Source organism: Camelina sativa, chromosome 11, assembly GCF_030686135.1.
Source record: "Camelina sativa cultivar CO46 ecotype springtype chromosome 11, ASM3068613v1".
Lineage (NCBI taxonomy): Eukaryota > Viridiplantae > Streptophyta > Magnoliopsida > Brassicales > Brassicaceae > Camelina > Camelina sativa.
Window position 1 is genome coordinate 10,817,870 of NC_141890.1, and position 21,617 is coordinate 10,839,486.

At 36.1% G+C, this 21,617-nt stretch overlaps 4 protein-coding genes and 1 long non-coding RNA gene across 7 annotated transcripts; 3 read left to right on the forward strand and 2 right to left on the reverse strand.

Moving 5' to 3' along the window:
* Nucleotides 1-144: 144 nt before the first annotated feature.
* LOC104722944 (pentatricopeptide repeat-containing protein At4g21170) lies at nt 145-1,987 on the forward strand. Its single transcript, XM_010441205.3, has one exon. It carries the CDS (start codon nt 145-147, stop codon nt 1,900-1,902), a length of 1,758 nt encoding a protein of 585 aa, XP_010439507.1. The 3' UTR covers nt 1,903-1,987.
* On the reverse strand, nt 1,923-4,667 carry LOC104722945 (ADP-ribosylation factor GTPase-activating protein AGD12). 3 transcript variants are annotated; one of them, XM_010441206.2, is made up of 9 exons: nt 4,485-4,667; nt 3,962-4,038; nt 3,736-3,817; nt 3,462-3,537; nt 3,197-3,360; nt 2,963-3,113; nt 2,712-2,834; nt 2,516-2,611; nt 1,923-2,405 (listed from the first exon to the last, which is right to left on the reverse strand). In XM_010441206.2, exons 2-9 carry the CDS (start codon nt 3,999-4,001, stop codon nt 2,124-2,126), a joined length of 1,014 nt encoding a protein of 337 aa, XP_010439508.1. In that variant the 5' UTR covers nt 4,002-4,038; nt 4,485-4,667; the 3' UTR covers nt 1,923-2,123. The 3 variants fall into 3 exon arrangements, with proteins under 3 accessions (XP_010439508.1, XP_010439510.1, XP_010439509.1); XM_010441208.3 differs by having other exon boundaries at nt 4,305-4,581; XM_010441207.3 differs by having other exon boundaries at nt 4,350-4,556.
* A 207-nt stretch (nt 4,668-4,874) lies between these two features.
* Nucleotides 4,875-10,598, reverse strand: LOC104722946 (dolichyl-diphosphooligosaccharide--protein glycosyltransferase subunit 2). The gene is made up of 20 exons (XM_010441212.2): nt 10,329-10,598; nt 10,058-10,205; nt 9,724-9,919; nt 9,558-9,647; nt 9,279-9,341; nt 9,012-9,081; nt 8,779-8,843; nt 8,352-8,406; nt 8,112-8,233; nt 7,913-8,028; nt 7,466-7,535; nt 6,896-7,000; nt 6,700-6,789; nt 6,467-6,615; nt 6,179-6,290; nt 6,020-6,103; nt 5,800-5,880; nt 5,488-5,712; nt 5,276-5,398; nt 4,875-5,176 (listed from the first exon to the last, which is right to left on the reverse strand). Exons 2-20 carry the CDS (start codon nt 10,201-10,203, stop codon nt 5,060-5,062), a joined length of 2,079 nt encoding a protein of 692 aa, XP_010439514.1. The 5' UTR covers nt 10,204-10,205; nt 10,329-10,598; the 3' UTR covers nt 4,875-5,059.
* An 88-nt stretch (nt 10,599-10,686) lies between these two features.
* Nucleotides 10,687-11,600, forward strand: LOC104722947 (uncharacterized). Its single transcript, XM_010441213.3, has one exon. The coding sequence runs from the start codon at nt 10,687-10,689 to the stop codon at nt 11,425-11,427; it is 741 nt and encodes a 246-aa protein (XP_010439515.1). The 3' UTR covers nt 11,428-11,600.
* A 1,372-nt stretch (nt 11,601-12,972) lies between these two features.
* LOC104722948 (uncharacterized) lies at nt 12,973-13,780 on the forward strand. The gene is made up of 3 exons (XR_015571845.1): nt 12,973-13,047; nt 13,550-13,641; nt 13,737-13,780. It is a non-coding gene; the product is annotated as an uncharacterized LOC104722948 (long non-coding RNA).
* The last annotated feature ends 7,837 nt before the right edge of the window (nt 13,781-21,617 follow it).

A 21,617-nucleotide genomic window follows, 5' to 3' on the forward strand; every position in this document is an offset into this window, starting at 1 on the left:
CAGAACAACAAAAGGCCAAGGCTTTGTTAATAACCCTTTGAGATTTGAGTTTAAACTTTAAAGAATAGATTTTGGGGTTCGTTAAGAAAAAAAGGCTGAGTTTTTGATTTGGTACAAACGAATGTGAAGCACCTAAATGGCCAAATGGTTCTTCTTCACACAAGTGTTGGATTCATCAAACGGTTATCGACTTCAGCGACTCCATCGACGTCCTCTGCTTCAGATTGGAAAACTCAACTGAATCTGTCCCGAGTAGCCACAGAGATCTCTTCAATTCTCTTACAGCGTCGTAACTGGATCACTCATCTTCAGTATGTTAAATCCAAGCTCCCATGGTCAACACTTACACCGCCGATATTTCTACAGATCCTCCGTGAAACTCGAAAATGCCCTAAAACCACTCTTGATTTCTTCGATTTTGCCAAAACCCATCTCCGGTTTGAACCGGATGTTAGGTCACAGTGTCGAGTAATCGAGGTTGCTACCGAGTCAGGTCTCTTGGAACGAGCAGGAACGCTGTTGCGTCCTCTGTTTGATACTAATTCTGTGTCTTTAGTTGTTGGATCGATGCAACGGTGGTTTGAAGGTGAAGTTTCGCTCTCTGTCTCGCTTAGTTTAGTTCTTGAGTGTTATGCCTTGAAGGGTTGTTACCAAAATGGCTTGGAAGTGTTTGGTTTTATGAGAAGATTGAGACTTTCACCTTCTCAAAGTGCTTATAACTCTCTTCTTGATTCTCTGGTTAAAGAAGGTCAGTTTAGAGTGGCTTTGTGTTTGTTTAGTGCCATGGTTCGAAATCAGGTTGTCTCAGATGGGTTAACTTGGGATTTGGTTGCTCAGATTTTGTGTGAACAAGGGAGTTCAAAGAGTGTTGTTAAATTGATGGAAACAGGTGTTGAAAGCTGCAAGATTTACACCAATCTTGTGGAATGTTATAGCAGAAATGGAGAGTTTGATGCGGTGTTTAATGTGATTCATGAGATGGATGATAAGAAACTAGAGTTGAGTTTCTCTTCTTACTGTTGTGTATTGGATGATGTTTGTAGATTGGGGGATGCTGAGTTGATCGATAAGGTTCTTGGACTGATGGCAAAGAAAAAAATTCTTGCTTTAGATGATGATGCGGTGAATGATCAAATCATTGAAAGACTTTGCGATATGGGGAAAACGTTTGCCTCTGAGATGCTTTTCCGTAAAGCCTGGAATGGTGAAACAGTGAGGTTACGAGATGGGACATACGGTTGTATGTTAAAGGCACTGTCTAGAAAAGGGAGAACAAAAGAAGCTGTTGATGTATATCGATTGATTTGTCGGAAAGGTATTACAGTATTTGATGAGAGTTGTTATAACGAATTCGCTAATGCTCTTTGCCGAGATGATCATATGTCAGAGGAAGACCATGAATTGCTTGTAGATGTTATTAAACGCGGGTTCCTTCCTTGTACGCACAAGTTATCAGAAGTGTTAGCATCTCTATGTAGAGAAAGAAGATGGAAACACGCAGAGAAGCTTCTTGATTCTGTTCTTGAAATGGAGGTTTATTTCGATTCCTTTTCATGTGGGCTATTGATGGATCGTTACTGCAGAAGTGGAAACTTAGAGAAAGCCATGGTACTTCATGAAAAGATTAAAAAGATGAAAGGAAGTTTGGATGTGAATGCTTATAATGCGGTTCTTGATCGGCTTATGATGAGACAAAGAGAGATGGTGGAAGAAGCAGTTGGAGTGTTTGAGTACATGAAAGAGATGAATTCAGTGAACAGCAAGAGTTTTACGATTATGATTCAAGGGTTGTGTCGTGTGAAGGAAATGAAGAAAGCTATGAGATCTCATGATGAAATGTTGAAATTGGGTATGAAACCTGATTTAGTAACCTATAAGCGTATTATCTTAGGTTTCAAATGAAAACTTTTAGTTCAGTTGTAGAATCAAAACACATGTTTATGTTATACAAAAAGTCTAATCTGTGAAGAAAAAAATTACAACAAAATATCAAAGAGAGTTTTGAAGATCAAAGTTTCAAAATTTCAAACAAGAACAAATGGGGAGAAAAGTTGTAATGAATGAATACAATAATAAAGTTTGTTTAATATATATAATGATGACCCTGTTACATGGTTGATTATTTATTGGTCAAGAGGCAGCCATTCCAGTTCTAGTTCTAAGTCACCAGATTCAACATTCTGAAGCTTGATTTGAACCTCCTGTTTCACTTTCCCATCTGCAATGTTAATGATGCTATCTTCTATAAGAGCATTGTCGTGCGATTTCAGCCATTTCCCAATCTGCATATCTCCAAACATCTCAGGGTCTCCGAAAGCCATTGCAGAAGTAATCAGAGGTTGGATGTCAATCTCAGCTTCTCCCATTATGTCATCAGCAGAAAATGTGTCATAATCAAACACTTGCTGCAAATGTCAGAAAGTAAGACAAAAAGGACCGTAAGGGAAAATATTCTGTTTACAGATTCATCAAAAGTAGAAACTGAGTCTATAGAAATTTTAGACCAAGCTTTTACCAATTTCACTGAGCCATAGTTATGAGGAACAGAGAGCATGAGTTCCTCATTCCAGACCGGGTTTAAGTTGCTCTTCACTACAGTAGATTGAGCCTTCTGGTAATATGATGATAAAGATCATAGAAATGAGTTGACAATAATGATCACATACACAATGGTAAGAACATATAAATATGTAACGCATTCACTTAATTACCTGTTGTCCTAGAGTCAACACAACATAGGGATCACTTGACATCATATCTCGGATGGCTAAATTGGTACCCTTTTTAATAGTCACCTTCAACAATCCAATAAACTCAACCATGCCTTCAAGTTGCTGTCATTGTTTACAAAAAAGGGGAAATGTGTTAAACACCATGAAATCAGAAGACTTAGCAATATCCAAGTTCAAAGAGTTTGCTCCACTTGATTATAACAGTAAGATGAAAAATAAAGAAGCTTTACCGGCTGTTGCGATGATGAATTTGTACGAAAGCTATCAACAATCTTTTTAGATAGACTTGATGAAAGATATGCTGAACTCTTTGTACTAGAGGCCTTCCCGGATGTGATCCGCAAGCTTGGTTTCAGAAACTCTTGGTGCTCATATTTCGACCTGAAATAAAGATTTGAAGATGAATATTTTACTAAAATACTAATGAAGGCATATACACTATCTATCAGGTTGTCTTAACCTACCTAATGAACCTCATACGCTGGTCATGACTAGCATCAGGTCCAGGCTTAGAGCTTCCTTCGGGTATAAACGCCTCGTAAATTGAATTTGCAGAGGCATTTCCTCCAATTTCAATCATAGAATCGACTTCTTCATCTGACCATTCATCCAATGTCACGGATAAGACCTGGAAAGATGAAAACTATCAATACACTTGCAAAAGATTCTGTCAAGAAGAAGTGGTGAAGGAATCCACATCTTAATGCAATCCAATGGCAAATGCATAACCTTTGAGATATGAGTGCCAAGGCTTCTGTGAACACCACAACATTTCAAGCATATAAACACTCCGATATTAGCCGACCTGTAATAAGCCACCAATGCCTTGATTAAACAACTAAAAGATTGTGGGTATACTAAAAACGGAACAAACACAAAAAGGACACAAGTAGGGAGACAAAGAAAAGGTATGGCAGGAAAACAAAACATAACAGTAGTCAAACTGCAAGAGAAGCATACAATGTTTACTCGAATGAAACATTAAAGAATCGCAAAAACTTACGCCCACTTAGGATCTGGAGCGCCACAATCAGCGCATACTCGGTTATCAGATTGAGTTAAAAGATCCCTTATTCTCCTTTTACCTGTGAACCAACCAATAAGGTGGAATATAAATCAGTCACACCACAAACACATTTGTGAATTCCACACCAGAAGTAGAAACATCATATGAGACTATATATATGAACACACAAAGTCTAAATCTTCCATAGAATAAAATGGTTTACCTGAGCCAGGCTTTCCGAGTCCGGCTCCAGAATAACTCATTGCTCTTATAAAAAGCTAGCAATCATCAAACAGAATCCTACAAACAGAACAAAGAAAACACACACGCACACAATAACGTTAGCAAATATCAAACCTTTCATCATTTAAATGCAAAAAGCCTTAAAGAGATCAAAACCAAACATTTTGGGAAAACCATGACCGCAGAAATACCAAGAACTTATCATTTCCAATACCCATTGTAGATCATTCAGCAACGATTCATATTTCCATAAATCGAAAATGCAAAACTAAGGAGACCAAAAAGAAAAAAAAATCCAAATCTTTATCCATTGCAGCAGATACCATTTCAACGACGAAAACATGACCGACAGGAAAAAGTCGACTTACAGAGAATGAAACTCAAACTCGATTGGATACAGAATGATCAGAAACGGAAAAAAAAAAAAGAAGAAAGAAAGATGTAAGGTATTTGGAACAAAAGAAGATATAGAGATTAGATTAGATTGGATTGGACGTTCTTACCAAGGGAGAGAGGGCACAGTAGAGAGAGAGAGAGACAGATATGTTCTTCCCTCTATAACAAAAATTTCAGACGAACAAAAATAATTGTTATTGTCTTACAAAAATGACAACTACGTCTACGTGCTTTTCTTTTCTCTTTTTTTTTTTTTTAATTTTATTTTTCTCATACATTTCCTTGTCGTTGACTAGTTTCTTTTATTCAGAATATATATATAAATTATTATTATTATTAGCTTTATTTGTTTTCAGCCCAATATTATTTCTTAATTTTGTTTAAGACTTTTAACTTTCTAACTAATAGTAATAAAGTGTTAATAATTATGAAATTTATTTGATTTAATGATGAGTTAATCTCATTTGATTTGGTTTTGGTGGTTCAACGAAAAGGGCTACGGAAAGAGACTCTCTTGATAACTTTTTAAGACTAAACTGAGAGAGTTCTCAAGTAAACTCTGAAATTCTTTCGAATTGTCTAATCACCATTCCATAATCTATAAGCAAATACTACTACAAAACTTAAAACGCAGAAACCAAAAAAAAAGAAGATCCGTCATATAGTGAATTCTTCAAGTTCTTCAAGCAGATTTCAACTTGTTCGATGCTGCTGCGAGCTGAGAGAGTGTTCTGTGTCCAACGAACAACAGAAACACTCCCAACAAGGAAACTCCCTTTAGTGTCGTGAACAGATCCAACTGCAGAATGCAACAAAACAAAACAATATTGTGATGAATACTTTGATGCAATGGTCCTTACAGTCTTAAACAAGAATCGAGGGTTATGAAAAGACTTGCCTTCCACCAGAACAGTACATAGAGAAGCAGAACAGCAGCAATTCCGCCATGGAAAAGTAGAGCGGGTACTGCAGAACCAGCCGATGATGGGAAGCTCTTTATATTCGCTCCCAACTGTGTAAGCTGAAACATAAAAAAAGGTTTATATGAGAGTAGTGAAACAATTGTGATAATGTTCTTCGTATATTATTTACAAGCAAAGGGAGACTAACCCCAATCAGGAAACCGATAAATGGGAGGACTATAAGACCCAAGAAAACTAGTGAGAGCTGTTTTGCTGGAAGCTTTTCAGGAATCCTGAAGATGTGTGATATTTCAGCTTTTGGTCCATATCTTGAGAGAGGCTCAGTAGATTGCACAGGAGGACGAGGCGCCTTCTCTGGACGCTCTGGTAGGTCTAGTTCGATGTTCCCAATATTACTCAATAAAGAGTTCTCCTGGAAAAGGAGAAAGGAAGATAATAACATTGTTCAAATTCCCGAAACATAAATCAACTGCATTGGAACTGAAAGAACAGTACTTACCATCGAAGCATCTCCAATGGTTAGTTGGATCTCATATTTACCAGAGAGGTAGTAGAGCTTCTCAACCAATCCAAGAAAATCCTAAAAAAAATTAACATTAATCATTAATATTGTATTGGGCGCCAAAAATGAAGATAAGTCGAGACAGAACAAAAAACAAGAAGATAATAAGTATTCTATGCAAAAGAAATTCAAAATGTAGTAGTATAAGGAACTTAACTAGAACTAATTCAGACTTCTTTGCAGAAGTTTTCACGAGAAAGATATGCTCGACCTGTGACTCATGTTTCAGCTTGAAAAATGCCTGCATGGAAGTAAACAATTCAAGAAAGCGAACAGTGCAAAAAAATTAATAAAGTGGGATCAGGAATGAACAAACCTGGTGTGGCTTAAATACATGGCCAAGTGGAGTAGTTAACTGGAATGACAAGCGTAGCTTTTGGAGGTGGTTTGCGGATAATGATACTGCTCCGTCTTTAGTTAAATCTAACCTACAAATTTGCAAAGAGAAACAGGAAACAAAATGATGATTCTAAGCACAAGAAAAAAGATGAAAAATATCTATTTTGGAAGAAATAAATGGTATAAATTTCCTAAGAAAAATGGTTAAGCAAGCAATCACAGTAGGCGAAAAGGAAGTTGTTTAACAATAATACAGGTGACATACTTTTTCTGAGATTCAACGCTCCCAATGTCACTGTCAAGTACAGCAATTTCAGCATTCTCAATGCTAATAACTCCTGTGGCGGCTATAAGCACTTTTGTTTGAGCTTCGGTTACGTATACTTTCTCATTTGCTGAATCATCTAAAACAATCTGCAGAAGACAAAGCATAGCATGTTATTAATATACACCAATATGAAGTCTTTGGGTGTAATAAAAAACTAACAAGGGCAATACCTCAAATATAAATGTATACTTTCCAACATCAAAGTTTTTGGGAAAAGACTCCAGGAAGTATGTTGCACTGTCAGCGTCAAACTTAAGCTCCTGTACTCATAACATGTCATGGAAACATGTAAACCGGCCCAACGCAGAGAAAACCAAACATTTACGAATGCGAGCTCAAACAGTCAGAGAAGCTACATTATTTTACCTGGTTGTTAATTACAGAAGAATCCATTGCTCTAGAACTTATAGCTTGTGCGAGCTTCACACTAAGAGCTGGTGCCGTAGAACCGAGTACAGTGCTAACTTTAACCTAGTATTAGATAAAGATTAAAATATTAGAATAATATACCAAAAAAACGTAATGAATGAAGGGTCTAGTCATTATGAAATAGATGAGAGACCTCTACTAAGAATATGCACTGCTATAAGAATGAGCAATCTCTAAACCAAATATCAGCTAATCCAAAAGTTCTAGCCAGAAAATCCTAAGTTATGACTTTTAATACTAAGCTACCACTAATCAGCAGGGAGCCGTAATCATAGCCAGTAAACCCGAAGTTCTTATGACTTCCCTACTAAACTACCACTAATCAACAGGGACACGTAAACAAAGCCAGAGAGATCAAAGTTAAGACTTCCCTACTAAAAGTAAAGCACCCAGAACTCTGAAGAGAGTGTATGAACCCAAGAGGGGAAACAAATAAGATTACGGAAAGAGAAAAAGAAAATCCAAACCATGCCAGTCACATTTTGATGCAAGTTTATGATAAGGTACCTTCAAAGGCTCTTTCTTTGACAATGAAATGACAGTTGATGGAAGAGACAAGATGAGTGGAACAGAAAACCTGAAATGATAGAGAATGACATAGAACATATTATTGTTCCGATAGAATGACGAAGTTTCAGCGAGAGCATAAGAGAAATTTCACGAGTGTTGGAACTTTTAAACTTCTATTCGTCCTTACTGATATCTTTCTGCAGTATTTCTTTTCTAAAAAATTTACAGATACTACAAGACATGCAAAACAATTTGACAATGTAAAGGGAAACAGTTCCCTCTATCAAAAGCAATTGTTAAATACAGAGGAACAGAAGTAACAGTTAATCCTTGAAAATCTATGGCTTTCACTCACTCAATTCAAGGTTACTAAAATCTGGTCTTCCATGTGTACTGAAATCAACTGAAACGAAAATGCAGAAAATGGCATGAAAGTAGCATTACCTGTTGTCTTCCAAACAAGCTAGTGCATCTATTTGGTTGAAGAAGTCCTTGGCATCACCAGGAATTCCAACACCAAGAAGGAATTTGGCAAGACCAACTATCTTATCACCTGGAAGCTGCATGAGAGAATGGGAACACGAATGTGAATTATCAACGCATCTGGCAGAATAGGATAAACAGAAATATGAGTTTTACATACGTTCAGTCCTGTAGATTCTGAAGCTGCAAATGACGTAATCCCTTTAATTACTGATGCAGTAGTTGAGATTGGGCCTTGACTTGCATCGACAGACTTCTCATCGAAATATAATGTCCCATCGTCTAAAATGCCAAAAAAATAATCAAACCATAAACGCAAAACCCAACAAATGAAGCTATTGAAGAGAATTTCTTATGCACATAGCCAAATACATAAGATAACAAGTCGTTTACTGCATACCATATTTTTGGATACCGTCAAATAGCTTCAGGATACCAGTCTTCAATGTCTGGATCTACAAGATGACAAACATGAATGAAGATATCATCACATAACCAAGATTAATCACCCAAACTACTAGATAAAATAGCAAAAAAGAATTCAAAGAAACCACCACCATAATCCAATAAGAAATCAGGCAGACATGCATAACTATCAAAACACAATTCTTTATAACTATCAAAACAAAATTGTAGAACACAATTCCCTGTAGCTAGGACTTGGAATTTATAATAATCAGAACACAATTCTATATTTTAGTTACTAAAAGAGTTCGAGACCAAAAGTAGATCAACACTAAACCAAGATATTGTAGTGATGTCTCATCAAAATATATTCTCAGGAAATCAGTATTATAGTGGTTCAAAGATCTCATTGGTTCACTTACCAATGATTGATCAATCTCTGAAGGTGCTAATGAAATCACTCCAGCAAGCGTTTCGAAGGCTAAGCCTGAGGAAAACAAAATCTTATGTTTAGAAGAATGAAAGATATAACAATGAAGCAAAGATAGTGAACAAGCTGAAGCAAGAATGGATGAGATGCATAATCTAAAAAGGTTTGTCATTAACGTTTGAGCATTGTGAAGTACGAAGGGCTGATCCAATTTGTACTACTTACCAGCAGCAAAGGTGCTTGATTCAGGATTGTTGGAGCTGTAGCGCCATCTTCCATCAGTCTGGCTAAGAGTCTGACACAAATGCACTATATCAGCCAAATTTTACTCAGAAAACAATCTAAGTAGAGTAATACAGTAACTGAATTTCAGTAACATGTCCACAATATACACACTTCTATCAGAGTTTAAAATTAATATTCAAAATGTACAATGTAACATCTGATAGTTCAACAACAACAAAATAAAAGGTGAGCTAGAAATGTTCAAACCTTGATGGAGCGGAAAATGGCTTCGGCATCTCCGATACTTAGATCAGTTCCAGGAAATTGCTCCTGCAATTCCGGAAAGGCGAGGTCAAACCTGAAGCCAGTAATAAGGAAAAGCAGAAAGCCAAAGCTATGGAGTTGAATAAAACAAAACTATTCCCAAAACTATTTTTACACTTCCAAGTAATGAGACGAAACTAACAAAACTCTCTTAATATTACTCTTTGGAAAAGGTACTCAATCCCACTCAAGACGTCCATCAAAAGTCTAATTCGTATTTACCTTAACAAGCACCAAGCCTCTGACAGAATAGTAGAAATCAAGCAATGACTTTGCACCTTTAACACCAGCTTGAAGTTGAGAAACAATGTCCTTCAAAAGAGGGAAAAAAAAAATGAACATACTTTAACCACTTAAAGGTAAACGACTTTTGGAGACAATTGTTTACCTTAAGAAGAACAGCTTCACCAGTTTTACATTTTAGAATCCCATTAACGCTTAAAGCATAGAATGCATCCTTTAGAGTAGAAGAAGACGATCCTAGAACTTTAACCACATTCTCACAAGTCGCTGAGCTAAGATCAGACTTTTTATCAATTCCAAGAATCTCCAAAGTCTTTAATGCTTCATAAGCCTCCTCTAAGCTGATTAAAGAAAAAAAACTCAAACTTTTAGATAGGTAAACACACAAAACAATTCATGAACTAAGTAGTAATCAGTGAAATGTCATTAAAACACCCTAAATCAAAACAAATGCTAACTAAGTATATAGAGAAACAAACCTTTTGTAGGATCCATCGACAGGTACGAAGACATCCACAGCCGCAGATCGGTGAGAGTCTGAGATCGGCTGGAAAACAGAAGCAGCACCGCAGATTGCTACGGCGAGTATGAGAACCAGAAACCGTAAGCCACTTCCAGCCATCATCACTGCAGAAGCAAAAAAAAAAAAAACAGATAAAATCATCAAAATCAAAACACAATTACGCATCTACGACGGATGGATCCGGAAAAAAAAAAAAAAAAACACAACAGGACATTTAAGCTTCTTACAGATCGGAAGCAGATCGGTACAAGGCAAAGAAGAGGATCAGAGGTCGACGAGTCTCAGTAGTCAACGGAGACTGAGGTTTGTGGAAAGCGTAGGATCGATCTAATGGCTTTTGAACCCCAGAGGACGACGAAACAGAGCACAAAAGGATAAACAAAAAATATGAGTGTGAGAGTTTGATGACAGTAACTGAAATGACTCATTTACCCTCGCTTCCAGCTTATTTTACACTCCAGTGACATTGTGGGTTTAGGTACGAAACGACGACGTATCAGAAAACCCTAAAACCTTTAACAGTTCAACCACCATTGTCGTTTCAAACAGAGAGCTCCGCTCTGAGGAGAAATCAGAATCACAAGAATGATCCGATTCGCGAGATCGAAACCTAGAATTGAGCTAGTGGGTTACGATCTTCTTCAGAAATGTTACGCTAGTGGAACCCCTAAAGGAAAATCAAAGCTGAAGACAGGCCAACCACTGAAGCGCAACAAACTCACAATCAAGAAAGGCGGCGGAGGTGGAGAGGAAGCGGGTAAGGGAAAAGGAAGAATCTCAGATGAGAAGCAGAAGCTATACGACCAATGCATAAACGCTCCTTGCCCTGTTCGTTACCTACGACCCAAGGATATAGAACGAGAGGCGAAACGAGAGAAGCTAGGGTTGATCAGTAAGGCGAGACAACGAGAGATTGAGATTCAGAAGAAAAGTGGATATAAAATGGGAGTTGTTACTTCCACTGAGCCGATTAGGATTGGGACTCCGGGATTGGATTACATTTCTTTAGGGATTTTTACGGAAGATGAGTTGCCTAAGTATAAAGTTACGGTGGAGGATGGGAAGAGACTTGCTAAAGAGTATAGTAGAGTGCTTATGAGAGAGCATAGGGCGAGACGTGTGGCGGAGACTAATTTGTTCAAGTTGAGGAAAGCTGCTGTTGAGGCATTGCCTGAGCATTTGAAGAAGGCTGCTTTAGTGCGTGATTTGACTCCATTTCCGGCTAATCGAGGTATGGCTACACTTACTCCTCCTATTGAAGGGTATCTAGAGAAGATTATGAATGCAGCTAATAAGAGGAACTCAGGTAAAGAGAAGCTGAGATGATCTTCCAAAAGGTTAGAGGAATATGTCTTTCCGCCGTTAGTTTTTTTCACTCTTTGTGTTGGAGATGAGTTGTGTTGATTGGATTTCGATCAAAGGAAACAACTTTGAGACATTTTACTAGTTTGTGATGATCTTCCTGAAATAAAATTTGGCCATATTGGCTATTACGACTCTATGGTCCTTTTTTACTTTCTTCTGTTTGAGGTTAAGTTATATCATATCGACTTGTGAATGGTGAAGTTGTCTAGGATGCAAAATGGAACCATCCTCTTGTTTGAGGCTTTAACTGTGTACATACAGTAGATTTGAAAGAAGGAATATGCAAACAGGATCAAGGAAAAGAGATATATAAAAACAGGCTTCATTAGACCCAAATCTACATGTCTTAGTTGGATCACTCTTTTATATCTGTTTTCCTCATCTGGTCTCTTGGGTTTACATACATTTAGGATGTCTACTGACCTTTTGTGAAGGCCACTGGGTCATGTGATCAAATTGAAAAGTTAGGAGTGATCAGCTTTTCAAACTTGGTGCATCTTTTAAATCCTCACCATAATCATACTCCTAGATAGTGATTAGCAAATAAAGAACTCTAGAGTAACTTGGAAATCTACAACAAAATGACACTTGTTTAATCCATACGCGAATTGGGTTTTTGTGCTTTGAGCTTAGTGTTGGATGTATTTAATCATATTATGATAAATGTATAACTGAAGTTCTGTAGAGCGTTTTCTAGGAGATGATGTCCTGCTTCTGCTTGTGGCTTCTTCCTTCATTCAAATATGCATTGTTTTTGGGGTATTTCATTCAGGCTCTCCAAATTCAATTTCTGCAGTTTCTTACCCGGTTGAGTGCAATGGCAAGAGTCCAAAGCTACAAGACCACCACGATTCTCCAGGAAACATCATAATTTTAAAGCCGTAGAAGTCTAGTCTTAAAGAGAATTCTCTTTCTTCTCTACAATGTCTAAAAAAAAAAAAAAAAAAATCAATATAAAAAGTGAGACACTTAAAGCCTTGCACCAACACAGTTGTTTGCAGATTTTTTATACTGCCCCATGTTCCGAGCCGCGGTTCCTGCCATATATGGAAAATTGCCGAACACAACAATTAATATTGGCATTCACACAAAAGATAGATATATGACAGCTAAATACAGTATTTATTTCTAAACCCTAATTTCATAAAGTCTCTCTCTCGCTCTCGCTCTCGCTCTCGCTCTCGCTCTCGCTCTCGCTCATCGTCATCATCGTGGTCGTCAAGAAATAGCCTCTCTCATCCGCAGCGTCTTATAGTATTTTCTCGATAACTCGATGGTGTTACAGTAAATCCAGGGGCTGCACGTGTAGGGCTGAGATAAGACGCAGAGGAGAGGCACGTGCTAATTAACAGCTGGAGAGGTGACGGTTTAAGGATGTCAACGTCACGGAAAGGGAATAAGTTGGCGTTAACGGTGTTTGTCGGGTGTGTGTCGGGTTTGTTAGCCGACTTGAAACTCTATAAGATCATTTGTTAGCTCAGCATTTGTTTTTATGCAAAAGTTTATCCTAAGTTGTAATCTCTAAAACTTCTCTTTCCTCATCGTTTTTGTGGGAGATTCTCTGCTGGAGACTCTTGCAAGGTGAGATGATGAACCTGCGTTTTCTTTGAACGTTGATTCAGTTTTATCAAATACAAGTTATTCAGCGTTAATCACTATGTTTTCTTGTTCTCTGTTGTTGGTTACTCTGTTTTTCTCTCTGTTATTCGTGAATATTGATTCCCGTTATCAGATGGAATCCCTGTTACCCCCAGCCACCAGACAAACCAGAAGTAAGATCTATCCCTTGCTAGAACTTGTTTATGAGAGATCTGGATCTAATAGTTTGCGCGCGTATATATACTTTTTTGTTGTTGTCTATGATCATCTGGATTAGATTTCATCTGAGCGGTCTAACTTATTTGCATTGTCGACGATCTGATTTTTTCCGTAATTGCTTGATTCGTTTTCCGTTTCCCGTTTTGTTAGGGCGTAAAACATGTGTGATATTGGACATGGAAGATTACACCATCCCTGCTGGTCTCTCTCTTAATTTGATCTATCAGAAAATCCAGAATGCATTGTTTGACTCCGGTTATCGTAGGACGGAGGTCTGGGCTTGGGTTAATACATGGTCGGATGAAATGTGGGACGAATTTATGGGCACCGGATTTCGTGTCTTTCCGCAAACCGAAGGTGAAGAAGAACCCTCTCTTTCTCTCATTTTTCTTTTTAAATAATCTATCAATCTCTCTATTGATTATTAAAGCTAGTACTATTCATTCTTTCAGTGGTTCAAAAGAAGAGACTGGAAATGATTATGGTGGACCTTCTTTTCTGGTTATCGGAAAGTTCAAATGTGCTCATACTTTCAAAAAACCACGAAAACATCGAGCAAAACCACTTGTTCTCCCGTTTTTGTAAAGTTTTGGAAGACAGAGATTGCTATTTGGCCTCCGCAAAGCCTGAGGCATTTATAAACGAAAGCACAATTGTAGAGAGATCATACTACTTATTCAGCTGATCCTAGAGTTTTTCGAATCAACTTGGAAGGCCTCAAATATGAATATGGTGGTGGTGATCTTTTTTTACTTGAAGGTAGTGTGAATCAAAGAAATTACTTCTAGTCTTGAGTGGCTTAGTGGGTAGAATACTTCTGATTACCTCTCGGCTTCTTTGTTTCCCTTGACTATTTTTGTAGACCTATGGAATCCTCCGAATCTTTTGGTGAAATAGTCAACTTTTTGTGTATCTTTGAGTTCCAGGATCACATATTTTTATAAATCCTAGTATTCTACAGGATCTTTTGAATACCACTAAAACAAGGCTCCCACAAATGAACATGGCAATCAATATCACCTCCTCCAGTCGCTAGATACCGGCCATCAGAGCTAACCGCTAGTGTTTAGGGATTGTTTGCTATACCTTTCATTCCAACATTCCTCGAATTTCAACCCGTGAGACCTCAAACCTTACTCGCTTGGCCATTTGTACTCTTCGCTTAATTTTACCAGAAGATACATCCCAATGCAGGATAGTACCGTCTTTTAAAACTGATGAGAACCCTCGTGAATCGTCATCTGATAGAGCTACTGCTGTAAGCCTGTAACAGACTCTTTGTGTTTGACAATAAATAACACGAAACTCATCAGTCATCACTACTCCGTGCTTCTTGAAAACTGTATTGGTAAAGTTGTGAATATGTTTGCAATATTGTGGATTGTTTGTCCACCACAATATATTCTCCGAGCTTTTGGCAAGAGATGAGATTGGAAGATGGAGGAGAAGAAGAGATAAAATTAATAGGGAGGGATAAGAATTTAACTTTGATTAAGTACTTGAAGGACTTGGTATGCTCATGCAAATGTTGGTAACCTCCTTCTTTGACGGATTTTGCAAGTCTTTGTATTAAAATTTAATTAAAAATCATCTGATGGTTTTTGTTAGGATTTAATATGATCCCAATACTAAAGACCCATCGAATCCTCTCACTTAAATCAAGAAAGAAAAGTTTGTTTTCTTCGAGAATTATTGTTATTTGATGACGCATATACTCTTCATTGAATTTCTGTGTAGCTTATATATAAAGGAAAGATGAAGACTGCTGAATTAAATCCTATAAACTAATTGAGCAAAGGAAGGTTAAAAGCATAAACTTAAGCACCGGTTCATAATATAAGCTACGGTCCAAACTTACATTATTTAAATATTTTACGTTTTAAGAAAAGTCCTACGAGTTATTCATATTCCATCCCATCCTAGAAGTTGATGTGTGAAGATGGATTCTAGAAGAACTTGGAGCATGAATTTAAGAAGTATAATTGTGGGCGAGAAGTGGGTAAGTGATCCTTGATTTTTTTTTAAGTCCGTATGTGAACTCGAAGACATATAAAATGATAACAAATAGTCTTGCATATGCATTTCAATTACAGTATAAATTATCTTTACCTATTTTTTAAAAATGTTATAATGTTTACACGGTTAAACTAGTAATATTGTTGATATGTAGGGGTTGCTTGGAAATAGTTAATTTTTGATTTCAACCAATACTTGTTCATATTTATTTTACTTTTGCAGGTTAATTTCAGGTTAATTAAGAAGGTGGTTTAAGTTTAAGTGGCGGACTAGCCCTGGGCATATTAACCGAACCCGAAACCCGAATCCGAACCCGAACCAACTTGGGCATATTAACCGAATCCGAACCCGACCCGAACTAGGGGTTTGGTTCGGGTTTGGGAAGTATGTAAAATCCGATCGATTGTAATGTATCTAAGGTTCGGATACCCGATCGGGTTCGGGTATTACCCGATACCCGATCGGGTTCGGGTATTACCCGAAACCCGAAGTAAAACCCAATTAACCCGAACATATATACATACATATCCGAACATATATACATATATTCTAAATCCCTAAATCCCTAATCTTTACTTTATTCTTTCTCTTTTATTGCAGAGTCTGTTCGATTTCCTATCTTAAATATATATATATATATATATATATATATAATCAGTTTTAATCCCCAAATCGTCAAACTGGATACACTAAATCACGTTGTCGCATCTTCTCCTCCTTCTGAAACTTCACGGAGGAAATCAAAGGTTTGTCTTCTTTCTCTTCATCTTCAAAATTGGGATTTTGTTTTTGTAGCTCTTTGTATCTTAATTGTAAAACTGAATCAGTTGTATTGTTGTTATTTATACCAATGATTGCGAAGTTTAGCTGAAAATATTTTGATAGAATTTACTATGAGTTTTGTGGCTTTGTACGGGTGTTATCGGATTGTTCTTGATTGGTATCATTGTGGTCTATTTTTGTGTGTAAATGTCTAAGTAAATCAAATAGAAGTTGTAGTTATAAGCTGAGGGTTGTTCAGAGATACTATGACTTATGCTAATCACGACCATCTTATCTTTCTTGTTGCCATGATTTTTAACGTTCTTTGAATCTAACCAAGTCCTATTGATATCTTATTTTTTGTTTCACCTGTTGATCATTTCATAGCCCTCTTCTCTGGTCTATTGTTTGTCACCTTTTTTAGCCGCATTATGTTGTTGAGAAATGAATTTACCCATTCACAACGACTATTATGGTTAAGCTCTATTATCCTTGACTGATAATGATGATGCATTAGTGTACTTTTAATTCTTTAGCTCTCTGTTTTCCTATAAGTTTGTTTAGCTCTCTGTTTGTTTAGCTCACTGTTATGGATTCCTAGAAGTTTGTTTACGTCTCTGTTTGTTTAGCTATCTATTTATATTTTAACTATTTGTTTACGTCTCTGAGTTTTGTTTTAGTTTGAACAAGCAATACAAATTAGTTCTTAAAGTGTTACTTATGATTTTGTAGATGGATTCATCATCTCCAAATTTTAATGATGACGAGAGAGATATACACGAAGAAGAAGAGTTTCTAACACCCGAGTCTAATCGAAGGAGCAAAAAGAAACAGACTCGTAATAGCGGATCAGAGTCTGAGCAGCCTGAGTCTAAGACCCAAAAGACTCTCAACCCAAGATCAAATGTATGACAACATTTCACAAGATTGAAGGACAATCGTGACAAATGTAACTGCAACTATTGTGGAAAGGAATTCAGCTGTCCAACAAAATCAGGGACAAAAACCTTGTGGAATCATCTAAAAATATGCAAAGCATATTTGGCATGGGAAGACTGTCAAAATCCATCTGAAGGTTAACAGGTTATTAGTAAAGATGGGAGTTTACAATCTGGAAAAGTGTCTGAGCATATTTTTAGAGAAGCTTTGAATGAAATGGTGGTGATAGGAGAGTTACCATTGTCGTTTGTAGAATGTGCGGCAATGAAACATTTTTGCAACAAGGTTCCACTTCTATCTTCTTAGATGGCTTGTTAGTAACCTGATTTTAATACATGATTCTAATCAATGTTTTTGCTTATGTAATCCACTTAGGTGAACTTGTACAAGCCGCATTCAAGAAGGACAGCAGGAAGAGACATAGTAAAGCTACTCTTAAAAAATGGTTTCTCACAACCAAGCAAAGAGTCTCACTCACAACTGATATATGGGTTTCCTCTGTAACTGGTACGGTTTTTGTAAATCAAATTGCAATATATTCTGATTAATGTTTCTACTCAATTAGTGAAGATGTTTATCAATGTTACATTTTTTTATTCACAAGTTCAAGTTATATGGTTATAATTGTCCACTACATTGATAAGAATTGGCGTCTAAAGAAGCTAATTATAGGATTCAAGCATGTCGAAGATCACAGAGGTAAAACAATCGCCAATACACTGCTGAAATGTCTAGCTGCATGGGGGATAGAAAGGTTGTTTACTATTACTGTTGATAATGCAACAACTAATACTAGTGCTTTGAGTCAGTTTCAGTCTGCTTTCTCTTTAGTTAGTGAGGATTCTCTGGTTTTGGGTGGAGATTTTATGCATATGAGATGCGCTGGACATATTATTAACTTGATAGTGAAGGATGGACTAACTAAGATTGATTCAAGTGTGACTGCAATCCGCAATGGAATCTCATATGTTAGAGGAGGACCAAATAGGAGGAAGTCATTTCAGCTGAGAGTAGATTTTGGTAAGTTTTCAAAAGGAAGTTTGCCACTAGATGTCTGCACTAGATGGAATTCGACATTTTTGATGTTGAATAGGGCGTTAAAGTTCAAAGGAGCATTTGATAGGACGGAGTTTGAAGATAAGCTGTATTATGATCATTTCTTAGAGACTGAGAATGGAGTGAAAAGGATTGGACCTCCTCAGAGAGATGATTGGCGTAAGGTTGAAAGGTTAGTGAAGTTTCTCCAAGTTTCTACCATGCGACATTGGTTGTATATGCATCTACGACTATGAATGCATACAAGTGTTATGGTGAGATAGTTAACATAGCAATCAAGCTTCAATTGCTTTGTCATAGTTCTGATAATGACGTGAAAGTAAATGCACAAAAGATGTTTGACAAATTCGACAAGTACTAGGATGGCATGAAGAACATCAACAAGATGTTGGTACTTGTTAGTGTTTTTGATCCAAGAAAGAAGATGCAGTATGCAAATTTTTTTTTTGAGGAGCTATATGGGGAAAAGAGTATAACAGCTACGTCTTTATATGATTCAGTTTTGAGCATCCTTCGTGATATGTATAAAGAATATAGTACAAGATACGATGCAGGAGCAAATGAGGAACTTTTTCATTCACAGTCTTCAACTCAGAGTACTCAAGATAGACAAACAGACCGAGTATTTGACTCCATGGAGGATGAGTTTGATGGATACAACCCAGTGGACCATAAGTATAATACATTGCTTAGAAAGATTGGAGTTAGAAACACAAATGAGTTGGATACTTATCTCAGGGAAGAAGTTGAGAACCCTGAATTGATAATGGGAATTGAGTATGATGTACTCTCTTGGTGGAAAGTCAACAGTGGCAAGTATCCTATTTTATCTCAGATGGCTAGGGGTTTATTTGCTATGCAAGTGTCTTCAGTTGCTTCTGAAAGTGCTTTTAGCACTAGTGGAAGGATAATAAACTCATATAGAAGTTGTCTCACACACTATATGGTGGAGATTTTGATGTGTACAGAACATTGGCTCAAACAAGACCTTAAGTTTGAAGATATTGCGCTTACAAATGCTCAAATTTTTGCTGAGTTTGAGTTTGAGGATGGGCTTGAAAGAGGTTTGTTTATAATCTTACTTAATGATTACTATTTTAAGTTTTTGGTGTTAATATAAACTTATCTCTCAATGCTTGTAATTGTTTTTTTTTTCAGAGTTTGAAAGTGATTCAGATGGACCTTAAGTTACTCACATGCCAAAGGGAAGATGCAAAAGAGAAGTGAACCAAAGAATGAAAGAAGTTGTTTACGAAGATTTCAAGTTGATTTTCTCTTTAATTTCGAATACTTGAACTTCTCAATTGTTTGTAGAATGTTTTAGAAGACTTGAATTTCTTTTTTCTTTTGCTTTGAACATTTGACATTGCATTTAAGTCACCTTTGTAATCATTTGACATTGCATTGCTTTGAACATTGACATTGCATTGCTTTGAACATGATCGGGTTTTGATCGGGTTTTGGACAATCCGATCGGGTTCTTCGGGTTTCGGATATACCCGAACCCAAAGGAACCCGATCCAATAGTATATAAAACCCGATCAGGTACTATAGGTGTAAACCCAAAAACCCAAAAACCCGAGAACCTGAACACGATCGGGTTCGGAAACCCGAATGCCCAGGCCTATGACAGACTTAGCAGAAATTTTTACCGGGGTAAAAAAAATGTAAACAGATGAAATAGGGGGAAAAAAAAATATCTACTTATATAGGAGAATCGTACTTGGATTTTGGGGTATTAACATGGAAAAAAAAACTAGTGTTGCTGTTAAAACTTTAGGAATTTACATATAAATTTTGTTTTTTATAATTTAACGTGGGTCAGTTGAACCCCTTCCTCTGAGTTGGTCCGTCGGTGGGTTTAACTAACCCATACAACACTAATGTTTGTCGAAAATAAATGATCGAATGTATAAACTAGACCTTAGTTGTCAACTTGTCATGCATGTTTTGGATGATGTATTTAGTTGTTTATATATGTTTTATAATTTATGATTATAATAAAAACATATATATTTTTAATCTACTTAAAGTTTATTATACCTAATGTAAAACTTTCTAACATCATAAAACTCAAAAAGTATTACTTATAATTAAGTATTTTCAATTAATTTAACCAATTTTTTGTGTTTACGTAACATATTACACATATTGTCTAATATAAAAATTTAAATCAATTAAAAAAATAAGCAAAACATATGTAAATATAAGCAAAACATAAGTAAAATATTTCTATGTATGTGTTTTATAATTAAAAAAAAAAATAGACTCTCATATATCATATCATCTCTTCATTTCTTATCACATTAGCATTTTGTTAGTCGGAAATAAATTTGTCATGCATATTTTGATGCAAACATGAAAAATCTATTAACATGTTGAAAAATTTAAACAAAGCCAAAAGGCATTACAATCTGTGAGAGAACCATACTAAACCAAATGAAGAATCTGATAACTATAATTAATAAAAATGGAAAGCAAAAGCCGATATCTTTAAAAGCCAAACCACACTATGATCTAAAGTTGTAGAACCAGAATTCTCAGCAACAACACCACCTTCCTCAGCTTTCTGCAACATAATCTTCTCCTTCAATGTTGCCTTTAGCTGTATCATACGTTGCGTGCAACCCAAACTAGACGTAATATTAGTAGAATACCTGTCCAGATTGCAAACCTAACGAAAGATTTGACATCGATGGAGCCCAGAAGAAAGATATTAATAGCGATCGAAGCTGAAGGCAACCACGGGACCAAAGGAACACCCCAAACTTTTGGAGCCCTAGCTTGCGGTACAAGAAATTGTATCCTAACTGTAGACAAAAACCATATCGGAACCGAAACGCAATACCCAGTCCAATATTTCTTTTCCAAGGCCCAATATACAGCAATCACAATCACATATCTTATTATATAAAATTTAAATTTGATGTTAAAATTATTAATGTCAAAATTACTCATTAATAAGATCATCACACATGTCAAATATATTGATTAGATGTTGACATGTGTCAAAAAAAATTTTTTAATAAACATCTAATTATATTTACAGAATTTTACATGTTTATCTTTTTAAAAAATTATTTTTCTAAATCCAAAAGGAAAATTAACAAAATCAATATATTTTCCATTGTATGCTAATTATATTATATGTGCGTTCTCAATAAAATTTGACATGTGTAAGCAAACATTTAATTCATCAAGCATGTATATTAATCAATAAATAATGAATAACAAAGTTAAAAAGAATAACATAAGTTATTTAACATAATTTTAGTCGGATATAAATTGTATTTATCGTTGTAATATAAAATTTTACTGTAAATAAGTACACAAAATCTTGAAAGAATAATGAACTTTAAAAAACAATTCAATACATGATGTGTATTAGTATAGTTTTACTTGTTTTATTTTAAAAATTTAATGCATGTAGTAATATGAGAAACCTGAAGAAAAAAAATAGAAAAAATGAGTTTGTAGGAATGAATATTTGGTTAATTGATGAAAATTGACAAAAGTATTACTTATGAAATTATGACATATAGAAGAATAAAATTTAGACA